We start from the raw sequence: 26,571 nt of genomic DNA, 5'->3' as shown, positions 1-26,571 counted from the left end.
TTCTTTCCAACATTGAATGATCCCTTCAAGGTCATTTATAAGATGTGAAACCCTCCTAGGGGAGCACTAGAGGTCAGTGAATGAAAGGACACATAACATTCCCATTTTTTCTTTATGTGACCTTAATTGGGACATGAGAGACACTGAGGTCAGAAGACCTGGATTAAACTCCTGTATCTTCACTCATCTCTTGTGTGACCCTGGGAGAGTACATCACTTACTGGTGTCTCAATTTATCTGTAAAATTGAGTTATTATTATCTCCTTAATTTTCCCACAAGGTTGTTAAGAAACTCAGTGAGATAATACATGTGAAAATGATTTCTAAACAGTAAAAGACTATATCAATGCAAATGATAATTACATTCTTATTTTAAATTGTATTACATGAATATAATTATTCATGATATCATGTTTTTATTGGCATATAGTGTAACATAGAGGATAAAAGAGGAGCTCTGGAAATAAACTAGTTACACTTGAACTCGACCAATTCTTAACTGGGTGACTGACTTAAGCAACGTAACCTCTCTGTGCCCCAGTCTCTTCATTTATAAAATGAGGATAGGGCTTCCCTGGTGGCGCAGTGGTTGAGAGTCCGCCTGCCGATGCAGGGGACACGGGTTCGTGCCCGGATCTGGGAAGATCCCACATGCCACGGAGCGGCTGGGCCCGTGAGCCATGGCCGCTGAGCCTGCGTGTCCGGGGTCTGTGCTCCGCAACGGGAGAGGCCACAACAGTGAGAGGCCCACATATCTCAAAAAAATAAAAAATAAAAATAAATAAAATGAGGATAATTACAGACCATACCTCATAGGGTTGCTATAAGGATTCATTGTGTCAATAATTGCAATGCAGTTAGAACCCTGCAGGGAGCTTAGCCCTGGCTCACATTATTTATAGCTTATGTTTCTTATTAAAACAGACATTCTCCAAAACATTGATAATTTCTCTACTTGGGCAATAAGGATACTACCCCTAATCTGTGTCATAAAGAAGAATTAAATATACCGTCTTTCTTATTTTGAGAGATGACCGAAACCAGACAAACATATAACATGTAGTAATTCAATTTTGAACTGTTGAATAAAGCACCATAAAGGAATTCACAAATTATTAGAAAGTAGTTGTTTATGTTGCTGTTGTCAACCTATTTTAACTGACAATCTGAAAGAGAAAAGGAAATGGAAGTAATGCCATTGTATGGGATAATATTCATGGAGAAAAGGTCTTCTTCTGCCCGTCAAGCTTGCGGTGTCAGAGGCTGGTGAGCTCATATTCACCAAGGTTTGAGTCAGGGGCCTGATCTCAGAGCAGGATGATATATGAGGAGAGACTGATTGCCCTCCACAGCTGGTTGTTGACTGCCCTTGCCCACAGTCACCCTCTCACTCCACCTCCATCCTCCCCTCTGTGCAGGGTGCTCACCTGGTTCCTCATTTTAAGGATTGAGCCTGTTTTGCACGTTTCCTGATAGAAACCAGAGATCTGGGTTCCTCAAATATGGAGACACTTTTTCATTTTGGCTCCTTTGTGTTCCCAACAGACAAGGACATTGACAATATTCCGCTAATGAAAATTTTGTTTGCCATTACAATGTCAAGGTTAATCATTCATTTCAAGTAGATTTCCTGCCTTTGTTAAATACATTATGTCCAGGAGTGAATGATGGTGTGTATGAATCACAAGCTATGTTTTCCTGTTTTGGGAAGTCTGGATTTTATAGGAGGGACTTGATTTAAATGGATATTTTAATGACAGCATGCTTATTCTAATACTTTACATTATGGTCACATCTTCTTTGAGCCTTGCAGTAGCCCAGTTAGATAGGTACTGCTCATGTCATTGTCATTGATGTATTTTACAGATGTGGTTTGGAGATTGAATAACTTGTCCGGTAGTATACGGTGAGTGGGTGATTAAGACAAGAGCCAAATAAGATCATGATGGGATGGACTATAAGCTTGTTGAGGGCAGGGAGAATGCAGAGGTGTAAAGAGTTCCCCTTGGTAACTGAAACAGGGCCTTGGATGCAACCTGTGCCCAATTCAAGGTTTCAAGTGAATGACTGTAGTGGTCCTAATAGTTTGGTTTAGGAGTTGAAAGACTTGGCCTATAAATACGGGAAAAACTATTCAACATTCTGTATTTTTCCCCTTTAGAACACAGAAATGACTTAAAATACAGGGATGATTAAGACTGTCCATGTTTTATTTGTTTGAAGGGAGGTCAGAAATATAATTATCGTTTCAATGTGTATCTGGCAACTTTCTTCAAGTAATTCCACTGCTTCCACCTACGCTGTCTTCAGAATTGTAAATGGAAATTCTCAAGTTGTTCAAAAAAAGAGCAAAAAAGTCAAGATATTGTTATCCCTGAGATATTGCCCTTCAAAATGACCTGATTATTTTAATTAAATAATCAGTAGGTTGATGTAATCTCATTCCTGAACCCCAAATGCAAAGATATTGGAAATGTCCTAGTAACCGTGAAGGAAAACTTACGAGAATTAGTGGCCCAGGTAGGAAACTAATGAATTTTTTTTTTCTTTTTTCGATATGGGCCATTTCTTAAAGTCTTTATTGAATTTATTACAATATTGCCTCTGTTTTATGTTTTGGTTTTTTTGGCTGTGAGACATGTGAGATCTTAGCTCCCTGACCAGGGATCAAACCCTCACCCCCTGCATTGGAAGGTGAAGTCTTAACCACTAGACCACCAGGGAAGTCCCTGAATTTCTGAATATTAAAAAATTAACTAGGGTATTGCTTCTGATCTCAACAGCCATGTAAATAGGACCTAACTTCTCAGATTTCCCTGTATTTACCTCTTCTTCTCACTGGAGAAATGAAGTAAATGATGCTGATGATGAGTTAAAGGGCTCAACAGCTAAAAAGCACCCTGACAATAGCCACAGGAGTGCAAGGGAAGAAGTAGAGTTTTTGTCTAATTGAATCGAAAACACCACATTCGCTTAGTAGCGATCTAAAGACATGGAATGTCACTTTCAGAAAGCTAGCATTTATTGTTTTCATTTTGTTCCTTAAATGCCTAATGATACTGTCATGTCAAGACAAAGAAAATTTCAAACAGCAACTGTTATCTGCTTTTTCATCTCTGCCTCCATCACCTTCTTCTTTCCTGTGCTGCTGCACTGATTACCTTCTGCATCAAAACATCTTTCATGTCTCATAAACCTACAGGAAAAAAAAAATTAACACACTCAAAGATTAGAGAACACACATTCTTTTTCCAGGCCCTTTTTTTTTTTTGGTGGGGGGCAGGCACAGACTGTAGTTCTAGTAAAGTGTGTTAAATTTTTGAGAGTCTGATTTTATTTCTCCCTTCTAGGATAATGTGTTATCTAAAATGTATCTATATCTATATATCTCTCAAACTTTGACACCTGAAGAACTTGTCAAAAACTCAAAATTCCTGAGCTCTACTCATAGAGATTTCTGTTTCACGTTCTGAGAAACCATCAGGGATCTACATTTAAAAAAAGCATCTCAGAAGAATATCATGCATTTTCTTAAAAAAATAAACACTGTCATCATCTCTTTTACTCATTCGGCATTTTCCACTTTTCAGAATGCTTGCGCATACATATTCAGTTCTGTGAGGTAGATGGGAATGATTATTCCCATCTTGAGGATAAGAAAAAGACTCACAGTTTAGCAGTGATTTTCTCAAGGCCTCACTATACACCCCTCTCTCGCCCGTTTCTCTGGATTCCTCACCTTAGCTGACCTTTTCCTTTTTGGGTGTTGAACTGCAAGAGGCAAGGAGCCCCCAAAGCCAGCCAGTACTATTTATACCTGCCTTCCTCAAGAATAAGACAAGCCTTGTGGTAGCCAAGGAAGGAAAACACGTAATTTTATGTGTGAAATGTGAACATTTCCCAGATGTTCCCATAACATTTCCCATATCATTGACAGTGATAACAATTGATTTTCAGTAATGTCCCTTACCACATCCAGATGCGCTTTTGAAAATGTATTTGGCTGGATTCACTTTTGGAGAAGAGGTCTGTGTGTGGTCGCCTGCGTGTTTGTGTGTGTGTGTGTGTGTGTGTGTGTGTGTGTGTGTGTGTGTGTGTGTATATCTTTTCCCCCTGTTATGTACTGTTAGAATCCCAAGTTCACTGCCCTTATTCAGGCACACTGAACAGCTGCAGGGGATGTGGTGCTCCCCATTGATAGCTGGGATTCCCCCCTCTCAGGGCGCCTGGCCTATTTAATCCTCCCAGCTGTCTGCCTCGTAAACCTGTCTGCCTGTGTTATGTCCCGCTGCAGCATGAAAGGTCCAGGCCCCCAGACATGGTGGGGCTGTTTAACACAGTGCTTGCTCTAAACAGCCTCACAGGCCTCAATTCTTCTCCTTCTACTAGGCCCACAGGTTTGTGCCCACATCTAGAGAATTCCTGGGCCCTCTCCACAGCCCACATCCATTCTCAGTAGCTGCCAGGGCCTTCACGTTCCTTGCCCACTCTTAGGGTATTTCCAACATACATGTTTCTGCTTGGAAATCATCCATTAAATCTTTTGGCACTACCCTTGATGCTTAGTGGAATGTCTGTTAAGGGGAGGGACTAGGGATATTTGAAGACTGATTGAAGAGAGATACTAAGTATGACTAATAGCCACTTCCAGGCCTTAGCATGACTAGTCCTTTATGTTTCCAAATTTTTTCATGCTGCATTTTAACTTGGGTGACATTATCTTCCCCACTGAGTTTTCTGTTGCATCCAGCTGTCATCACAAGCACTCCTGGAGACCCGATTGCCCTCCACAGCTGGTTGTTGACTGCCCTTGCCCACAGTCACCTTCTCACTCCACCTTCGTCCTCCCCTCTTTGCAGGGTGCTCACCTGGTTCCTTATTTTAAGGATTGAGCCTGTTTTGCACGTTTCCTGATAGAAACCAGAAATCTGGGTTCCTCAAATATGGAGACACTTTTTCCTGTTCCAAAATGTGCTGAAGGTGGACCCAACAGGCATTGTTACTTTCTCCAGTGTCTGCTGCCTTCCTTTCTAAAAAGAGAATTCTTTGTGCTTCAGCTTATTGGAGAGACGGCAGATTGCTTTGTGGGCGCCTCACCCCTAGCCCCTCTCTGTGTACCCGGGATCCTTTAACGGGCCGGTAGTGTTTTCTCTTGGGGGAGGGATGGGACAGAGCCGACCGGAGCTGCAGTTCCTTCGTTCTGCCTCTGAGAATTTCTCATACAAACCTCAATCACGTAGGATTGCGTAGAGAGGAGAAAAGGGGAAAGACAGAAGGCGGAGAAGGGGGAGAGGGGTGACGGGAGGGAGGGGGAAGAGTCTGGGAACAGAGGGCGCGAGGGAGGGGAGGAGGACCCGAGCTCTCTGCTATTCCTTGCGCTCCGGGAGCCTGGCCCCCAGGCTGACCCCACCTGGGCGCTCCCAAGCTCTCAGCGAGTGGGCGAGCAGTGCCAAAGGTACACCGGCGGCCGCCTGCTCTTCGTCCCACCCTCCGTCTCGGTGGCGGTCGTCCCCGCCTGGAGTTTCCTGTGGAGCTAAGCGCTCCAACCCAGCGAGCCGGCTAGGCGGCGGCGGCGGCGTCCAGGAGCCGGTGCGGCTCGGCTCGCTTGGAGCCTTAGCCCCCGAATGGGACTCAGCCCTGAGCGCCCCCTCCGGGGCCTGGGGAGGAGGCGGCGGGGGGCACCCCGCTAGCCCGCGGCTCCGAGCTGCCACCCGCGCAGCAGGTTGGCCGAGTTGGCGGCAGCCCGCACCTGCTTCCTGGCCCCGGACTCAGAGTCTGCGTCGGGCCCCGAGGGCCCCAGTGGTACACGCAGCCACCTCCCGACCCCCACACGCGGCCGCCTAGGGGGCCCCTCTTGCGCCCCGGGCGCCAGACCATGGTGGGTAGCTCCGAAGCGGAGCCGCAGCCGCCTGGAGCCGACGTCGCCCGCAGCCAGCCCCCGCCCCACCCGAGCCGCCGCGCGGGTGTTCGCAGCGCGCGGGTCCCTTCCTTCTTCGGCCGGGATGGGCCGCGCGGGACTGAGTGATCGGCCTCGCGTCCGGCGGGTAATCCCCATCTGATCTGATGCCTGTGAGCCGCCGACTGCCGGGCCGCGCGAGCCTGGGGGCCCCGGGCAGCGCGGCGATGACCTGATCCCGAGCTCGCTAGGGCGCCCCCTCCTTCCCTCGCTCCCTCTGAGCCTGTGCGGAGAGCTGCTCGGTGCGGCGGCCCCGGGCGGACCATGGCGGGGAGCTCCAGTTAAAGGCGTGTGGGCGCCGAGCTGGAGAGGAGACCTTCGGCATCGCTGCCTTTTGAGGGGGCTTATTTAAACTACTGAGTCATTCCAGATTTAGGATTCCCTAAATAATCACCAACTGTGCCCGTCTTGTGCCAGAAAGAAAGAGGAAAGAGAAAGAGCACCTGCTCTCGGGACCCCGCGTACCCGCGGCGCTCGCCTCTCGCGGGTTTCTCCCGGAGGGGTGCCTGGCCCTCGAGGATCTCCCTCCCTCCCTTCCTTCCTCTTTCCCCGTCCCTCCTTCCCTCCCCCCTCCCTCGCCTCCCGCGCCTCCCGCTCTCCTTGCAGCGCTGCTGGCGGGGAGTCGCGCTCGCCGCAGCTGGAAACAGCTGCCCCCGCCTGGCGCCCCTACCCCGACTCCAGCTAACCGCTCCCACTTCGCGCCTCTCGGAATTCCAGAACTCGGGCGGCGGGCCCCTGGAGAACCGCAGCCGGTGCGATGCATTCCGTAGACCTCACCCAGCCGGGACGGACCTCCTAATCTCCAGAACTGCGGGCCGCAGGGAGTTAAATTGCTGCCTTCCTCTCCTCTCTTGCGGTTGGTGGCTTGTTTTCTAAAGGAACGTTTTATTCACTTTTTAGTATTTTCTACCGGGGGCACGCTACCCGCCTCGGTCCAGACTGCTTTGTAAACGGGTTTTGTATGTATATATGTGTAGATATACTTTGGACACCTTACAACGCTTGCGCCTCTCCAACAGGGGCACGGCTTGTTGTTTTGGACATCCTTCTTCCCTTTCCACTTGGTACTCCGAACGCAGTGTGACCAAACTCCCCACTGCCCCTTGGACGCGGATCGCCTTGGGGTGCAAGTTTGGGGTGCAAGAGTCTAGTTAACAGGAAGGCCTGGGACCGCCCCGCCCCCACCGCCAGCGGTTGGGGAAGTTTACATCTGGATTTTCACACATTTTGTCGCCACTGCCCAGACTCTGACTAACGTTGTGGGCGCCGGGGTTTCGGTACTGCGGCCTTCTCAAATATTAGCACTGCCTCCACGCGCCTGCCCTGTCCCTCCAGGCCGCCGAGGTCCTGCCCTCGCCCCGGCGGAGCGTGATCCCGAGGGCGCAGTGGAACCCGGGGCCTGGGGCCCGCGCTGAGCAGCTATGGCTGCAGCGATAGCCAGCTCCTTGATCCGGCAGAAGCGACAGGCGAGGGAGTCCAACAGCGACCGGGTGTCGGCCTCCAAGCGCCGTTCCAGCCCCAGCAAAGACGGGCGCTCCCTGTGCGAGAGGCACGTCCTCGGGGTATTCAGCAAAGTGCGCTTCTGCAGCGGCCGCAAGAGGCCAGTGAGGCGGAGACCAGGTCAGTAGAGGTACAGACGGTGGGCTCTCTAGAGGCTGACACCCCCCTCCCCTTCTGAAAAGCACAGGGGGCATCCACGATAGAGAACCAGGATCCCCCTCTTCCATTCTGGCCCCCGTTCTCCAAAAATGTTCAGACATCTTTCAGTCGCTCTCTGTTAGTTAATAGCGTCTTGTCCCATATTCAGGAAAACACTTTATACCTTGATGAAACCACGGTTTGACTAGGATGAGAGTTACATATATCGATGCTCCTGGTCCCATAGAGCTTGTAGAGTCCTTGAGGGCAGTGACCACTTCATTCTCCCTCACTCTCTCTTTCTCATCCATCCCTTTATCCATCCATCCATCCATCCAGCTAGCCAGTGTTTAATCTGCCTACTGAGGACCTAAATATAAATAAACTTTCCTCCCTATATCTCTCATAACACTTAGCACAATTCTTAACACATAATAGACACTTAGTAGACACCAGATCAACTTAAATTTACTCTTTTTCTAAATCTTTCTCTAGCAACACATCAAGTCCAGTCTCTCTCACATTCTGATCAATTTCTCACCTCCCCATTTTTACCCATGCCCTTTCACTTCCTTTTACACAGACCTCCTTTTCCTATTCTCTTCCTCCCATTGCTCTCATTGTTTCCAATGGCTCTGCTCATTAACTTTTCTGTCCTATTCCTTCCATCCTTTGCACACTCACACTTACTCTTGGGACATTACGGGAACAACGTCGTATCTGCAGTTTGGTCTCAGGGAGTGCAAAGAAAACTTTAGACTTATCCGAGATCTTCTAGGCCTGGCCTTTCTGAAGCTGATTCTCTTCTTTGGCCCTAAATTCAAATGGTTGGTCTTTGATGTGTCTCTGTTTACAAAGGGACGTTGGATACCTCAAAATTTCAGAGTGATTATTCCCATTTTAAGCCAGGCTACCTGGAGAGAATGAAAGCAGAATTTCCAAGGTCTGTGCTTCCATCAGACTTTATTGATCCTCTGGGTGTGGCCCACAGGGTCATTTGCAATCTGCAGATGATCTACCCTTACTGTGGACAACTGAAAGGAAATACTGTCTCGAGAGAAAGCTTGCTCTGTGATCAGTTGACTAGTTTAGGTTAGCATCTTTGCAACTCTGACTGTGATGTTCTCCTGGGTTCCAGGAATGAAGCATATGGGCTAGGGTCATTGGGTGAAGAAAACACTTGGAAAGTCTGGACAAGTGGGGCTCAGAATTAGTTTAGAAATTTGGGATTAAGCCTTAATGAAAAAGCCATCTCATCTCATTTTTCCATTGAGTTTTCATGACGTTATTCACTCCCTAGTGGGCTCATTTTCTTATTCCGTGATGTTGATGAAATAGTAAATTTCAGGAGTAAACAAAAATAATTATGATCTGAAGGCAGGAGCTAGTAAAGCCGATTCTTTTATATTCAATTAATATGGCCTGTTCATTTTATAAAGGGAAGATGTATGCAAAATACTAGAGTTATCTCTGCACAGTAAATAATTCATATTAGGGGGAAGTCAAATCTCTTGTATTGTTGTGCAGGGATCATTTGGGGGCCATTTTCTCTCAGGGCTTATGTGGTCTGCAAGGGACTTCAAGGCTCTGAATTCCATGTGACTCTTATATCTCAGTCTCTGAAGTACGTTCTTGCACTCTAGTTGGGATAATAACGTTTGTGAATAGATTCTACTCAGCCTCCTCAGTTACAAACAAGGTCATCAAGATGATAGGTAGATTGTTTTTGTGAATGGATAAGATAAACTTGACTGATCTTTGTTGAAGTTGATTTGGAGATGAGTGATTTGCATGGCTTACTTTTGCATAAGGAAATTGCTTCCTGTGACCTTTTCCTTAGCATCTCATTAGAAAATAGAGAATTTGAGGGAATTGCTGAGTTTATTGTTCTTTTCAAAGTTCATTTAATCTTTCCCTCTTTTTCATCTACTCCGCGTACATTTCGGCAAAGAGATCATGACTGGTGAATTCCTTTAGCTTAAGTGTCACAGTAATAATCTGGCAGAGAGGTGACAGGACCTGTTAAGACATACCCAGTGCAAAGGCAGCACACGTGTTTCTGTCCACCGTAGACTTCAGTTTGTTATGAAGCTTAGCTGAGAAGAATGGGAGCATAGGATGCAGCAAAGCTTTTGGGGAAGATGATAGTGTCCTGTTATTGTTACTAACAAAGCCAAACAATTAACCTGTTGATTTGCTGTCAGTGACTATGATTCATGTAGTATGGGATGAGTCTATGTAGAAAGATACAGCACCTTCCACATCTCAATTCCAGAGAGGATTCTTTAGCTGGATTGGGAGAAAGTTGCTAAACACCAAAAGGAAAAAAACTATCTGAGCAAATCTGTTTTACAAGCACTTTGATGTTATGTTCACTTAATATTTGAGTTATCCTTGAACTCACTAGCCCTTCTAAGCTATATTCTGTGAACTACAAACTGAGTCACAAATGGTAAAGTGGAATAACTTGTCCTGATAAAGAATTTCCACTCTGAATTTCTGACGAGACACAAGTTCCATGGACCAGACTTGCCAGGGGAGAGAGCCTGAAACAGTGAAGCTAAAGTCAGGTATTGGATGGGAAAGGCCACGGTTGTATTTCTGATTTCAGGGCTGACACATTGTCTCTTAATCCTTGTCTTAACTCACCAAGTTCTGATACGTATCATGTTGAAACCTCATAAACACAGAGGGAATACTGAAATTACACAGTAAAGGTCTCAGATTTCAAAATCATGATATTGCATTATGAAAATGTGAGAATTGGCAGGGTAAGACCTCCCGTTGTGCAGTTCCAGGACCACAGGGCACCTCAGATGCTTTGTGAATGCCCTCTCTGGAGCACAGTGATGGCTTACACGGGGATTGTGTAAGCAGAATCCTTCCTAAGATAAGAAATCCTTGAGCCATAGCAAGTTGGTGGTTTATACAAGATTGCACAGCTAGATTGTGGAAAGATTGGGGCTAGAACTTGATCCAGTTGATTCTTCTTGCCTGTGCACTTCACAACACAACACAGAAAAAAGTGGTATGATGAACTGGATGCCCTCTGTCAAAGAATGGAAATAATTTTGTGCATTATTTATTTTTACCGTTAAGGTTTGTTATCATTATTATTTTGTAATTAGAACAGGAATACGGTCTCATAGAGGAGGTAACGGGTAGAAGGAGACATAGGCAATTGGGATTCTAAAATGACCATCCTATGCAAACTATTATACATAGGATGGATAAACAACAAGGTCCTACTGTATAGCACAGGGAACTATTTTCAATATCCTGTGATACTGAATAATGGAAAAGAATATGAAAAAAATATATAATGTGTGTATAACAATCACCTTGCTGTACAGCAGAAATTAACACAACATTGTAAATCAACTCTACTTGAATAAAATAAATTAAAAAAAATAAAGTGACCATCCTATAGCAGCCTGCATTATAAAAGTAAATCCAACAGTGAAGACGTACAGACAGTGCAGGAATAGTTAGCCCCTTAGGCACTGTGCGGGCTGTAGCTCTTTGGAAATGAAATGTTGGAGACCTTGAACTGGCACGTTGGCCGAGGGCACTGAACCATAAAAAAGCCTTTAGAACAGTTCTGTTTGTGGACTTTCTAATAAAGAAAGGAGCATTCCTATGGTCATTATTTCTTGAGTAATTATTTATGTGAGAAATACCTGTATGAGCCAGATGTGCTGGAATACTTGCTTAAATGTTGATACCACTTAATTTGCCATATCTAAGCTATTAGCACATCCATGTGAATTACATGGCTTACTTATTTCCAATATTTGTTTTACTTTTGAATAGAAACATCTGTACAAATGACTGACTCCAGAATTATTTATGTTTTGACTCAGGAGTTGCTGCAGGTAATGGATAGCATTCATCATCAGGAAGGGAAAGGTGTTTATAGAATCTTTGAATGTTGGAGCAGCCAGGAACCTTGGAGGTCATTCGTATCACTCTTTGAGTTTTCAAATGAGAGCCTCTCTGGAAAGTACAGAGTAGTTAGTTAAGCCTAAATCTGTGTATTTTAAGTGATTTTGTGATTTTATTATTTTTCTATATAATTTAATTCCTTCCCTCAAACCAGAGCATTAAAAAATCAGAAGTAATCAGGAAAATTCCTCACCTAAAAAACATTAGATGTTTTTCATAACTTAAGTTTTTGGTTTTATATTACCTCCCTCTTAAAGAATGATGTGGTATATTTATACCAACTGGATAAAATAAATCAAAGAAGTGATTATAATTTTACTAAATTTTGTTGATTTTCATTTGTCTTTTTTCTGAGTCCCTGTTTCTGCTTGTTTCTGAGTCCTTGTCTGTGTTATAAAAATTGAGGTTACTCAAAATATTTTAGTATTTTTCTGACTTGTTTTGGTAGATGTATAGTATCTAATAGCATACTCTTTCCAAATTTTACTATCAAATATGTCCTTTGATGTTGATGAAGGAAGCATCACAGAAAATAGAAACTTCAAGAAGAAAACTGACAAAAAAACGAGAAATGCTTAATCATGTAATTTATGGCATATAAATTAGATTTTTATAAACTGAAATAATTCTGGTCAATATATAGATCAAGCATACATTCACATGACAGGTGATACTTTACATTTATAGCAAGTAGTCTTATTGTATTTTCTCCTTTAAAAGTATGACTCATATCTGAACTACAAAATCAGCCTAATTAAATGATATTTGGCTTAATGTCTTGTTAAAAAAAACCCAGGCTTTTCTCTTTAGAAACCCACCCTAGGGTTTAAACTGATATTTTGTATGTGTTTTTTTAATCCTGTTTTCTCTACAGCAGTGCATTCTCATCAACAAATGATGTTTCCATTGTAAGATCGTTTTAAAATAGCAGGTACTGTGATCTCTTGATTTCTTTCATCCCACAGAGATCTCATCAAGCCGTAACTCAGGATTAAGTCTTTAAAGTTTTAGTGAAGTTGATATTCTTGAACAGACTTAGAAAAACAATTTGCAGGAAATGAGACAGTCTGTATTTGAGGAAGCAATAGGAATATTTTAGAAGATCTTTAGAAACTAAAGCTTTGTCTCATATAATTATATTTTAAAGAAAGTACTGGGCTTACTAGTCAAAAACTACTGCTTTTAGTCTAGTTGAGAGCATAGTTTTACATAGATATTACAGTGTTGATTTGGTGTGAAAAATTTGTTAATAGTAATTAGTCTTTTCTTGTCTCTTTCTTGAGTACTTTGTCATAATGTATATTCGGTATGACTTCTTTCTAGAGTTATTATAGATTTTATGAGAACTCTCATAAACAGTCTCATTATACATAGGAGACCAAGTTAATATACTACATTTTGGATTCTATCTGATGGCCTACCCATCAAGCTACAGAGCTTTACTTGTTGTCCAAAGAGAAATGCAGCACATCTAAAGGGCTCTGACAGACATAGAGACACAGACCTAGAGAATGACGTATGGATACTGGGGCCGGGTGGTGGTGTGGTGAATTGGGAGATTGGGATTGACATGTATACGCTAATATATATAAAACAGATAACTAATGAGAACCTACTGTAAAACCCAGAGAACTCTACTCAGTACTCTGTGGTGACCTAAATGGGAAGGAAATCCAAAAAAGAGGGGATATATTAATATGAATATGTAGAGCTGATTCACTTTGCTGTACAGCAGAAACTAACACAACATTGTACAGCAACTATACTCCAATAAAAATTAATTAAAAAGATAAAAAGTTAAAAAAAAATAAAGGACTCTGGTTCTGAGGCCACTTTCTAAGCATCTGTGAGAGGGAGGGGCCTTAGATGCAAAATGTCTCTAAATTAATCATATATGATAATAACTTTTAACGATAACTTCCTTGACTGTATAACTTCAGGGTTTACGGAGTTTCTTCACAACTTCTGCCCCTTTTATTCTTCATAGCGATCTACTGACATAGTTAGCCCCATCTTTGAAATAAGAGAACTAAGCTTCAAAGTAGCAGACAGACTTGTTCAGGTTTATGGAGTCAGGAAGTGGCTAAACTGTTTCAGAAACCCCAGCCCGCACCCTGCGGATCATCTTTCTTTATCTCCCGCCACCTCGAGCTAAGGAGGCTGAATCTGAAGAACTCAATGTGATTTGAAGCTGGGACCCTCCGGTTGGGGGGAATCCGATGAAGAGTTCAAGGAAATGTGGCGGGTCATGTTACTTTGCTCTGGGTATGATCTGGAGCCCCCAGGGAGGATCTCTAGTGAGGAGGAGTGAAGTGGGAAGGCTGCTGGAGGTCTGCAGGCCGGTGCTGCAGAAGCAGTCCTGTGGCTGTGTCATCACATGCTGTTCCCAGGCTCCTGGCTGGGATGTCCCTCTCTGCATGCGGGAGCCTCGGAGATGTCAGGGGTGCCACCTGGGACACCTAAGGACCCACTGGGAGACTGGGGTCCAGAGGGGAAGACTTTCTTGACTATAAACATAAACAACTGCTTCAGATGTTTTCAAAAGTAAAGAGGTTAATAACAAGGTCAGGAGAGCCCTGTAAGATTTAGCCTTTACAAAAAAAAAATTTTTTTTAATTTAAAAATTTTTTTACAGTTACTGTTTAAGCGACTGTGTAGCAGAGTGATTAAGTTCATGGACGTTGGTGTGGGATCTGAATCCAAATTCTGGAGATATTATTTGTGAGAACATTAGGCAAGTTTCTTAATACTTTGAGCCTCAGTTTGCTGATCTGTAAAATGAAAATACTATCTCTAGCATTTGTTCAGGAAGCATCTCTCTGAGGAATAATCATGTAGGCTGAGTTCTGAAGGGTGAGGCAGGCAGAAAAGGATAGAAGAACGTTCAAGGCAGAGGAGAATAGCTTGCATTAGACTGAGGTGAGAGGGAGTTCGGTGCTTTTGAAGAAGTTGAAGTGTAACTGGAGTGACGGGAGCAAGGGGTCCAGGTGATGTTGGAAAGCTTGGCAGGGCTGAGTTGTGCAGGGCCTTGGAGACCCTCAGAGAGATTGCATATTTTAATCTAGGGTCCAAAGAGAGTCAGAAGTAGGTGATGATATAATGTGACTTGCATATTTAAATGCACACTCTGGCTTTGGAGAGGAGAGTGGATTGTAGGGGAGCCAGAGTGGAAGCTAAGGAATCATAAGGAGGCCGGGGCAGCAGTCTGGGCCAGCAGTTCTCAAAGTGTGGTACGCAGGCCCTGGAAGCTCCTTGGAGACCTTTCAGTGGGTCCACAAGATTAAAACTATTTTCATAATGATATTTCCTAATAATGCTAATTATTCATCTTTTTTCACTCATTCTGTCACAAGTGTCCAATGGAATTTTCCAGAGACTAGAAGATATATCCACAATCATCTGAAAAGGCTATTAAAATTTTCCTCCCTTTTAAGCCATGTATCCGTGTAAGGCCAGGTTATCTTTAGACACTAAAGCCACAACATCTCACAAGAGATTAAATGCAGAGACAGATTTGAGAACCCAGCTGATTTGTATTAAGGCAGACATTAAAGACATTGGAAAACACATAAACTGTTTGTTCACTCATTTTGTTTGTTTTGGAAAATATAGTTAGGTTTCATTAAACCATCTATTTATATTAACATTTGATGGGCTTATTGTTATTTTTAATAAATATTTGAAAAAATTTGTTGTAATTTCTAAACATGGTAAATATTGAAAGATATAGGCCACATAAACAAAAGCTCTTTGGGGTATTCAGTAATTTTTAGGACTGTAAAAGTGTCCTGAGAGCCAAAAGTTTGAGAACCACTAGTCTAGGTATAGGTGATGTTAACACAAAACATTATGGCAGTGGTCATGGATGTGAAAAGAGTAGGTGGAGGTAGAATGACCTGAGCCTGATAATAGGCAGGTATGAGTCAAGAGAGCATAAGGTGCCTGGATGAATCCTGCCTAAATAATTCAATAGTGAGTGGTGCCTTTGCTGAGATGGAGGATAACTAGGGGAGAAGCAGGGTTGGTGTGCGTCAGATAATACTTATCATTCCCAAACTACAAAACACTGCGGAATGCTAAGGTGAAAAATTGGGTAATGGTATTATTTATTGGTATTATAATATAAATTTATTTATATAAATTTATATAAATATATTTATAATATAAATAATAATGGTATTATTATTTATTGGTTAATAGTTTTACAATATGATGAAGATCCTAAATACCCCTCTGTGTAAGGCTATCTACCTTACTGTGAACTCTTTAGGGAACTTCTCCTCCTCCATTGATTTATGGCTACTACCTTGCAAGGGTAATCCAATAAGCAAATGTGTTTTAGGCAGAGAAAAATATTGAGGAAAGTAGAAAACCTTAATAGTTTTTCTAGTCCTTTAAAATTGAAACAAAATATTTTCATGTCTAACAAAATTCTAAAGATACTTGACCTAGTTTAGTTGTGAATATATTCTGAATATGGCTTTTATATGTGTGGCACCTAGGTGGATTTCGTACATGAGTTTGGGCCAAGTTCAGTGGTTTTTGCATAATTAAGTGCCTTTGACAAGACAAACTTTGTAATGTCCTCCTTATTTGTCCACCTGTTGTTAGTCATTTGATTAGTTTGTGGTACTTATACACCCCCAGACTCCCTGCTTCTAATCATACTTCTGTTAATGCCTCTTCACTGGAATTTAAGTGTGTACAGCCTTTTCTTAATGACTTTTCAGAGGTCATTAGAGAAACCCTAAGGTCTAAGACCAAACCTACTTTCCTAGAAAAGAATGACATGGGACAAATAAATCAGTAGTCAAATCACGAAACGTTAGAGCTTAGATATTATACAGGCCAGTGGTTCTCAGCCTAGCTGAAAATGAAATCACCTGGGAGATTTTATAATGTGCTAATGCCACACAACCAGAAAATCTGATTTCTTGTATCTCTTCTGGGGCCCAGACATCAGTTATCGGTTTTGCTTGTTTGTTTGTTTTGAACCTCCAAGGAGATTCTGATATGCAGCCAAGGTTGAGAACAACCAACCTGTTCAAGTCCCATCACTTCATACCTTGTGACCTTGAAACAAAGGATAATTATTTGATTCATTAATGCCTTTAGAATACATTTATGAGGCCTAGAAACTGTCCACGCTAATTTTAATTATAATGATGGTCGCTTCCTTTTGCTTATTGTTGAGTCTTTCCAGTGTTTAATGGTGTCCAAAACCTGAGCCACATTATATGATATGTTTATGTGCCTCATCTTCCTGACCAGCATGTGAGCTCCTAAGGATGGGACCGTGACATGTTCATTGCTAGATTCTCAGCACTAACATCTTGCCTGTGTCACTGCAGTTCTTTGATCACTGTTAAATAAATGAGTAAATGACACACCGACTCCTTGAAACTTACCTTTACAGCAAGCCTCAAAGGAAAAGGGATTCTGAAGTTAGTATCTCCAGTTCTCACATAAGGATGCTGAGGTATAGCAAGCCTGGGGCTTCTCAAGTTCACGAGACTAATGAGAAGTAAATTCTGGGTTTGAATTCAAGTTTGTTTTTCCTAGTTGACTTTTCTTTTCACTGTGCCAGCACTGGAAATGGGCCTCAGCGTCTTTCTTTGCAAAACAGTGGTACTATTTTAAAGGATATCTAAGAGCCTTTTTAGCTTGAAAAGTCATTAAATAGCTCCCCTCCTCCCAGGAGGAACACTCATGACCATGACCCGTGACATGAAATACTCATCTGCTCCCTGTTTCCTACTTACACAGGAAATATTAAAACTGTTTTCCTAGTGTGCTGTTTAGAACATTCCTAACTACATCCCATGGTTTAATTACCTGAAATGTGCTATTAAACATCTCTTTGCCTAAAATATCAGTCTTTATTCCTTTTGACTCCAATTTAGGCCTTGAAAGTTAGGAATTAAATCCAGTGTACTGCAGCGTTTTAGACATTTTTTAAACCTAAGGTAAAAAGGGGGATTAAAGCGAAGTGTGAATGAGATTCAGGAGAGAAAATCTGTAAGCTTGTATAAATTATTATAAAAAGAAAAAATAAAAATTTCCAGAAGATGTAGTTTTTTATTGTTACTGGTGACTTTAATGTTTTAATTTTGGGAATTCAAAAGATGACCCAGGTCACCTTCACAGTGCCCTAGAATCAGATAATACTCCTCAAATAATTAAAAATGGGGGCAAAATTTAAATAAGTACCAAAAGTAGGAATCTGTAGTCAAATTGCCTGAGTAGAATAAGTGTCAGATTCTATTTTTAGATAAATAGCTCTAGCTGAGCTGTCCACATATTATTATATTATCCATACCAAATGTAATATTATGCTGGGGAGAAGACTTTAAGACAGGATAGCCACCTAAATTCACCTAAAGAAGCTAGAAAAGAAAAGATTGGTCAGTGTCTGTAATTAATAAAAAAATGATGGAAAAAAAGCAGGATCTCAAATTCCAAGGAAGCCCAAGTTTCTCATGATAGAGTTAAAGCAGTGTTATTGTCATGCTTTATTGCTTCAGGGAGGACTGCAGAGGATTTTTGTAACCAGCGTGTAGCCATGAAGTTAAACATAAGTGGCAAATGAGGTGATGATTCTGAAGATCAGAATTCTAGAAAGGAAGTCATGTTGATAGAAACCCAAGTTTCCTCTGCAGTCTTCTTCTTGTGGGATAGCGCTCTGAGAGACTGGAAATTTACTTTCCCTTCAGAATGGTGGAGAGGGTTCCTGTTTGCCTCCTTGCTGAACCTGTCTTCTGATAGGCCCCAGGGCCCTTCTCCTCTGTAGCTTTTGTTCAGGAAAGTATCAATAGTTGGTAGCATCTTGAAGTTCTGGTATCCTGAGAGGTCTGCCTCTCCTCCCTCTCCACCTACAGGTCATGAGAAAAGCAGCACGAGGAAGGAAATGCACTTTGAAATCATGCTTTTCCTAGTGTTTCCACATAATTCCCTTCTTTGAGGTTTTGCTGGGCTGCATTTCTGGGTTACTATATAGCTTCTTGAGTTCGAATTCCACTCATGGTTCTGCTAATGGGATCACCATTTTGGTTGGAAACCTGAAGGTGGAGGATCCTTGACTCCCGTTACTTTCACCTAAAGCATAGTCCTGCCTGTTCTCTTTATCATGTTATGCAACCACATTCAGTCTGAAGCTTTTGTCTCTTGCTGTTACACGTCTGCACTTGAGAATGAGTAACTGTGACATCAGCCTTGGGAGATCCACCTAGTGGGGTATGTGATTTAAAGTGTTATTGGGTTTGCATTAGAAAACATCAGCGCTCATTACAATCACCCACCTTATGGGGGAGGGAAGTGAGCCTCTGAAGGGGTAAATTAGGTCATATAACTATGAAAGGCAGAGCAAACACAGAGACTAAGCCTATAAACGTAAGCCTGTGCCTTACTGCTACACCATAGCTGTCTCCTGTGGGCCACTGCCCACTGATGGTAGCAAGATTATCCAACTGCTTCTTTGTTTTGAGCAATTTAAATGTGGGTAGTTGCTTTTAAATATCTATAGTCAAGTTATATTGTCAGACATCTATTGAATAGCTGTTTTGTCATGTGCTTGGGAACGGGATATGGCAATAATGAAGAAGTACCTGTTCTTTTCCTGTAGGGCAATCTATAATTTTGTTAACTCTGGCCAGGTTTGTATTACTGCGTTCCAAGTTGTAGTTTTGCTGTGTTCTTCTGGACAGTTTCTCCTGTAATGTCTAAATTTCAAGAAAAATAATAATTTCTTAATTTTAAAAAATTCACTACAATTTGTCTTTCGAAAATACATGTGGGCTCAAGACCTGGCTGAGAGCATGCTGTTTGATTATATATATTATCAACATGAATATGCTACATAATCGAGGTTCTCTCTCTACCTCTCCTCCCACAGTGCTCTAGCCAACCCCAGCCTTGTTGCATACATAGAACATTTACAGCATCTGACCATTTCAGTTCCATAATTTATAGTTGGTTTCCCCACAAGGCATGCTGATAATTTCCATACCTGTCTTTCCCTTACTCAGACATAGCCTCACATTTTCCCACCCTGCGGCAGTCCAGCCCAGCTCCCATCTCTTACGCCAGATCTCAGATCCTTCCAGGTAGAATGAATCACTGCCTGCCCCTTCACTTGGCTTTATACCTGTATTGTCGTCTGCAGTTCAGTCTGTCTTGTCTTATAATTACTGCGTAAGTACCAGTCTCTGCCTTTGGAGTATGAGCTACTGTAGGAAAAGGACACTATCATTTTCAATGCTATCTCCACAGTAGGTGGTCAGAAATAACTCATCCAAATGAAATGAATTCTATTGGTGACTAGTGTGCTCATGGCATCAGTACTAGTCAGGTTTCAAGGGAATTTCTGCACAAATGTGAAAATGCTGAGCAAGAAAAGGAATTAGTATCTTAAGCTAATATTAATTTCCTTTTGTTCAATATCAAAATACAAAAATATCATTAATCCATTTTCATTTGGTGTATAGCTATTAGATAAATACTTAGCACTTACGTCTTCCTTTCCTCCCAACCCACCTCTCAGTTGCCACCCTTGTTTCACTCAGTATATACTTTCTTCTTTCTCAGCAGCGTAACTACTTATAAAGGGGGAGTTTCTATGGAAATGCTACAAAAGAGAGCATCTTTATATTAATTTATCTCTTTGCTCCAGAAATGGAGGGGAAGTGGGTGGCGTAGCCAGTTTGGAAAAGGGCCCGTTTCTATTTTGACTGGCTTTGGTTTCTTAACATTGGGTTAATGAGAAATAACCTTTGCCATTGATTTCAGATTCATGCATGCCTGGTCCTTACATTTACAGTTGAGACCAACAAGCCATTTTACTGTTAAATAATCTTGAGGGAACATATTCACTCTGCTTTCACTTTCCTTGGTGAAGCTCTAAGTGATGGGGGAATACAGTATTGATTGGGTCTAATGAAAAAGCTTCTTTCTGGCAACTCTTTCTTACCTCATTGGCTTTTCTTTTCTTTTACTCTTAAAGCTATTGATAGCACATTAAGTAAGTCTTCTGTGTATGCTGCAGTCCTCTGTATTTATTCTTTTGCTGGGTTTGAAACCCAGCCTTTTTCTTAAGAAGATATGAATAAAAGAGGCCTTTGATTCAGTCTAAGGTAACAGTATCATAAAAATAGCATTGGACTTTTTGACCTTGGGGAAGCTTTTTTTTCTTCTCTTCAGCTTAGCTTCCTCATTTTCAGAATAAAGGGGTTGTATCAGGTGGTTTCTGAGATCCCTTTCAGCTTTATCATTCTTGATGTGTATTTTTGGTGTTAATTCTTACAGGGAGTAGGTTGTTGGATTCCAAGATATCTGTATGTCAGATGTAAGAAAATAGCTTAATGATATGTTGGACATGAAATTCCAGAAGACTTGACATGTATATTAAGGGAATAGCAAAAAATTAATACCTATATTTTTGTTTAATTGCCCTCCTCCATATTCTTTATTTGTACTTAGATCCACTCATTTAATTGAACACAAATTGACTGTATTTCTAAATTTTCTTTGTATTATTTTAGTTTTTGCATTTCACTGGGCATTCAAGATAGATCATTACATAGATTTGGACTTCAGCACTGAAGGGATTTAATAAGATGGTGGAACTAGAATTTGTTCTAATGTAGATGACATTTATTTATTTACTAGTGCAGCCTCAAAGAGAAGATAAAACTAAAAAATGGATAGCAAAAGGGACTATGTGATACTGAGTGCAAGTTGAAGACTGATTTCTGAATAAGCTAATGTGAAACACCATATTCCATGACAGTTTTAAATTAAGCAGTGGAAATGTGCCATTGGAATAGAAATGATAGTAGAGAGAAAAGTCATGCCTTAATTATCAAGTTTTTAGATTTCTCAGACTTTAAGACATCCCTTTTTGATATATTTCTACTAAGACTTCATCAATTAAGGAAGAAACCAACATTTACTGAATATCAGACTTGACATACTCTTAGCAATCATCACATTTATATTACGGAGAGTTGGTGAAATTTAATTGTGCTCATTAGTGGTAAAAATATAAGATTTAGAAAAGAAGGGTGTAATTAAAATATTGCCTAAACTGAGATTTTTGCATTTCTGTGATTTTCATTTATGTATGTCAACCCATCTCATCTGTTCTCATAGGTATTATTGGTATTTGACTTTTTTCTTCTTTAGTTTTTCCCAATTCTTTATCTATGCAGTATGGTGACAATATACATAGGGGAAATTCAGTTTTATCTTTTGAACCATTGATCATGTTATTTTACGAAAAATAAGTTTGGCCTTTTCCTTGAATTTGAAGTCTAATACAAGGTCACGTTTAGGATTTATAGCACCTGAAATTGCATGACATAATAGTAGGTGTGTTGATAAACCTGATTACCTGCCTCTGGATAAGCTCCTATTTATCAGTATCATTGTAGGGGGTATTGCTTGGAATCAACATTATAATCCAGGTTTGGTCTGATAAACCCAGAGTAAAATACCCTCAGTCTAGATTAGAATTTCTGTGAGGGCTTTAGGAGGTCATTTTATCCCTCGGCACAGTAATATTTGGTTAACTGTTCTTGCAGCTGCTGTTTATAATGTGCTTTGAGAAAAGAACTTTATAATTTCACAGTAGGGATTTTATTATTTTTTTGTGTTAACCAAACTCTTAGGATTTTCAGAAGTGGTTTTTGCCTGCATTCTAAATTAAGTCTCCAGTTGGTCTAGACCTCATCTGAATTGATTCAGGCACTTTCATGGGTAGTTCTCCCAGCATGTAAGCTATATGCTCAAAGGCCTTATTGTGTCTAATTTTAAGAGTTCTGAGCATATCTTGTTCACAATTTCAATGTTACAGTCTGTGCACCAATGTAATGAAGAGATGCACATTTTATGAGTCCCAAGACAGTGGTTCTTTTGGGTCTCCTTGTGCTCATGCAAGCCCCATTCATCGTTCAGACCTATTTCCCAGGTAAAATTCTCCATCTTCTCCTTTATGCACCCATTTCCTCTGTAGATACACTAGTCATAATACTCATAACACTTTCTTCAAATTGTTTTTATAGTTTTTGTTCTTCTGCTAGACTTTGAACCTGTTGACAGAGAGTCCATGAGACCAGCGTTATCTTGGTGAATATTAGTGTTTGCTGAACGATATCCTTAATAGAGGTGTTCCTGATTTTTTTTTTTTTTGTTGTTGTTGTTAGTTTGTTTTTTCCTCCTTGGGTGAAGTCACCTTTATTGACTTCACCTGTCTCCTGTATATTTCTGACTCAGGTTGACATCTGAGTTCCTCATCCAGATTTCCAGTAACATGCTGTTTACTTCCATGTGGTTCCACTGCTAACTCAAATGCAACCTTCTTCCTCTTGAATTTAATTATTATCATCCCCCAGATCTCAGTCTGCTTTGTATCTTGAGCTTCCCATCTCAGTGAATGACATTCTTTATGATAGGTAGTATGCACTTAGCAAATATTGGCAGTTTCCTGACGCCAACCTTCTTGTCTGCCAAGTTGGGAACCCCTCTTATCTTTGACTCATCTCTCTTTATTGTCATATCCAATCACCAACCTCATTGATTTGATCTCTGCAAAGTTTTTTTTTTTTAACTTCATTTGTTTGTCAGGCACTAACTGAGGACTTTCTGGGAACTGAGGAAAGTAAGATGAATCAGGTACAGTTACTAACATCAGGTAAACTGATAATCTTTGTTCCATATTATCTTTTCTCCATCTCTCTTGTCACTGCCAAGATTTAGGGTTTTTTTTTTTTTTGTTGTTGTTTGTTTGTTTTTTGTAACCTGCTGTTCTAATGCATTTTGAAAGGTGGATCTTATACTTAATACACTTCTGAGAGAATACCTATTTATTAACCTGAATGTTGTTAATCTTTTCCTTTTCCTTTCCTTTTCCTTTTCCTGAATCCTTAATCAGTCTGAACAGAATTTTTAAAAAACATCCTTAATATCACATTACTTCCCCATAAAAACCTTTGTAAAATTTCCCAGTTGCTTACAAAAAGCACCTTTAAATGGCCTGAACATTGCTATGATTTCCTGAGATCTTGTTGTCAATCTCTTTATCTTCCTCTTAGCGCATTTATCCACAGCCCCCGTACTTTGAGTGTGGCATTTGAGCCAGGCCAAGGAGGATTAGAAAGATTTCAATAGGAATAAATGTGGATGATAAGCACGTGAACAAAGGAATAGAGATGGGAAACCCTGTGGCTGCATTTCCCAGCAGTTATTGATACTCAAAAGTACACAGCACAAAAGGCTCTCCCCCATCCCTCCATTTTGATATTTTCCACTCAGCTTGCAATCTGAACAGTCAATTTGAATGTGTTCTGTGGAAGGAAAACTCATGGACATTTGTTTTTCATAAACTAAGGCAACCAAGTCAATGATTATGAGTCAGCCTATGAGAACTCTTGCTTTATATTCCTGGGTTACCCTAGTATCCATCTTGGTTTAGATTAAATATTTAAAATTGAAATGAGAACCTTAGAATATGATGTTTAAGTATAGGTAGTTCTTTTTATTGCCCAGATATTATGGATGATGATTTTAATCAGACATACAATATTTATTTCATCGTTTGTTCCTTGGGTTGAATTTTCTGCCATCATGTAGTTAATTGTAGCTTGTACTTGACACCCCTGGTTTTTAACCTGTCATAGAAATAATGCATTTTGAAAGGTGGAGCTTCTACTTAGTACACTTTTAAGAGAATGCCTATTTATTAACCTCTTGTGTCAAGTGAAGATTTAACATCGATTTTAGTTAGAATCAAAATAGAGTAGAATTGATCTGGTTTTGTTTTCTTTTTCTTTTCACTTTATGTAATCAATCTAAGAACTAGGAATGCTCAGTTGCCTTTTTAAAATCTAGAATTAAAAGAGAGAAAGTGCTCAGGCTGAAGGGATAACATTAAAATATATGTAAGTGGTTCCCAACCTTCCCCTTGAGGAAATGGTCAGTGCAGATGGTCCCAGATTTCAGGGGAAAACTGTGGACTAGATATTGTTAAATTAAGTCTTTTCACATTTGTTAGCCATTCAATCCTGTTTCATTATAACATTACCTTCTTTTAGTTTTTTCTTGATTAGCTTTGTTTCCTTCTTATTTTTTGACTTCCTTTTTCAATAATTGGGTACCACAGACATCAGTATCAGGAAATAAATGAAAAAAAATTGACACTGCTTTATATTTCCTAAGATGTGAGTAAAAGTTTTTACTTATTTTTTTTTCTTCTTTTTCATATGTTTAATTTTTTTAAAAAATTGAATTTTAAAAATATATTTTCCAAATGACTACTTATTTATAGTATTTCACAATTGGCAACATATAGCAAGTTGCTTTCAAAAAGGTAAAATATATGAAAAACATAAAGTTTTGATGGCTTTAAGAAACAAATGGTATTAATTAAAAAATTTTGTTTTTCCTTCTATACTCCCTTTATCTCCAAGTCGTTCCATTTATCACTGTATTGAAATTATGTATTTGTAAGTCATATATCTCCCATAATATTATAGATTGAATTCTTTTTAGTATGTGACTTCTAATTGTAGCCCACAAAATCTAGCACAATATCTGGCATATCATTATATTTCACTAGACAAAAACCAAACAAACAAAATATCTAATATATGTCAGTTTCTATAACTTCACATATTTTAAGTAAAATGCAGTATAACTCCTGAAGCCCTCCAGTATAACAATTCCTTTTCTGTAGTTGAGATTCCATGACACTGAATTAGATTGTTTTGTCTTTGCTTATTTTCATAAACACTTATATTTTATGTATTTTTAATTACTTCAATTAAGAGTAGCTACAATCAAACTTTAAAGTTATTCCATTTCTGTTTTGTTACTTATTGAAAATAAGGATCGTAAATTAATGCAAGAATGAGGTAAGACGTAAAATAAAATCTATTTTTAAAAATGTATCAAAGATTATTCAAGCAGAACTAGGCTTTCTGAATTAGTTTTATTAATAAGTAATTTTCCTTCTCCAAACCTGAAAAAGAAACATGCTTGGATGTCTAATCATTTAACAAAATGGTTAGATATACTTACAGTGCCTTAAAATTCGAAGCTTCTGAGTGACTCCTAACTGGTCTTACACTTGTCACTTCTCTTCTGTGAAATCACGAAAGGGCCAACTATGAGGTGTCATTCGAGTTCTTCCTCTGAGATTTCATCATAAAATATTCACCAGCTTCTCTGTAGGGCTTTCCCACAGGCAGGCACACCAGGACACGTTCCGATTCACTGATAATAATGGGATCTGATTTCGATCCTTGAATTTGCAGTGCAGGCACCTACGTCTGAAACAGGAACACTCTGGACGTTTCCCTACATTTTTTCTCAAACACAGTGCAGATCCCTGCTAACATTTGCCCCTTTTTCGTATTCATATCATTGTTATTTATGTTATTGTTACAGAATTCCATGATGCCATGTAAGTAGCTGCTACAACCGTCTGCAGTGTTTAGGGATAAGGGAGTACCAGGCAGGTTAGTGTCAACCTTATGGAAGACAATAAAGTATAGAAAGGTACTCACCCTTTGCCTGGAACGTGGTAAGTGTTCAATAGCTTTTAGTTTCTTTTTGCCCCTCAGCTTTTGACATTAATTCCAGTGTTCTTTCTATTACACAAGATTGTCTCTCCCAGTAGCCTCTTTGTTGGGTAGATCAGAAATAGTTTTATTTTTGCAGCCACCCAATTGGTCATTTTCAATTTGTGTTCTTTTCATACTTCTTTGTTTCTGTTCATGCATTGCTGTGGATGTAGAAGGAAAAGAAGAAAAATTACATAAATCACTTGAATAATGACAATATCAGAGCCTTCCTTTAACTTTCAAATTCATTTTTTTTCTGCATTTCAGTGGATGATAGGACATTATTTCTACAGTAAATTTAAGAAAATGAGAAAATAATTTTTGATAAGATTCAAATGTTGTTTTGGAGGGTGAGATGTGTAAGTGTTGCATCCCTGAGTCATAAATCAGTCAGAACTTAGATGAAATTTGTGTAGG

At 40.4% G+C, this 26,571-nt stretch overlaps 1 protein-coding gene across 5 annotated transcripts in view; it reads left to right on the top strand.

The window, feature by feature from the left end:
* The window catches only part of FGF12 (fibroblast growth factor 12), a 566,994-nt gene that overhangs the window by 312,514 nt on the left and 227,909 nt on the right, over nt 1-26,571 (top strand). For 2 of the 5 annotated variants that reach the window (XM_032631661.1, XM_032631663.1), the window contains exon 1: nt 7,378-7,576. The exons of the other annotated variants lie outside the window; for them this stretch is intronic. In XM_032631661.1, the coding sequence (XP_032487552.1) occupies nt 7,378-7,576 (199 nt within the window). Of the gene's footprint in view, nt 1-7,377; nt 7,577-26,571 lie in introns of those variants that run through there. 5 annotated transcript variants of the gene reach the window in all.

The sequence above is a fragment of the Phocoena sinus genome, chromosome 4 (assembly GCF_008692025.1).
Source record: "Phocoena sinus isolate mPhoSin1 chromosome 4, mPhoSin1.pri, whole genome shotgun sequence".
NCBI lineage: Eukaryota > Metazoa > Chordata > Mammalia > Artiodactyla > Phocoenidae > Phocoena > Phocoena sinus.
The sequence above is the reverse complement of the archived record's forward strand: the minus strand, read 5'-3'. Positions and strand labels throughout refer to the sequence as shown.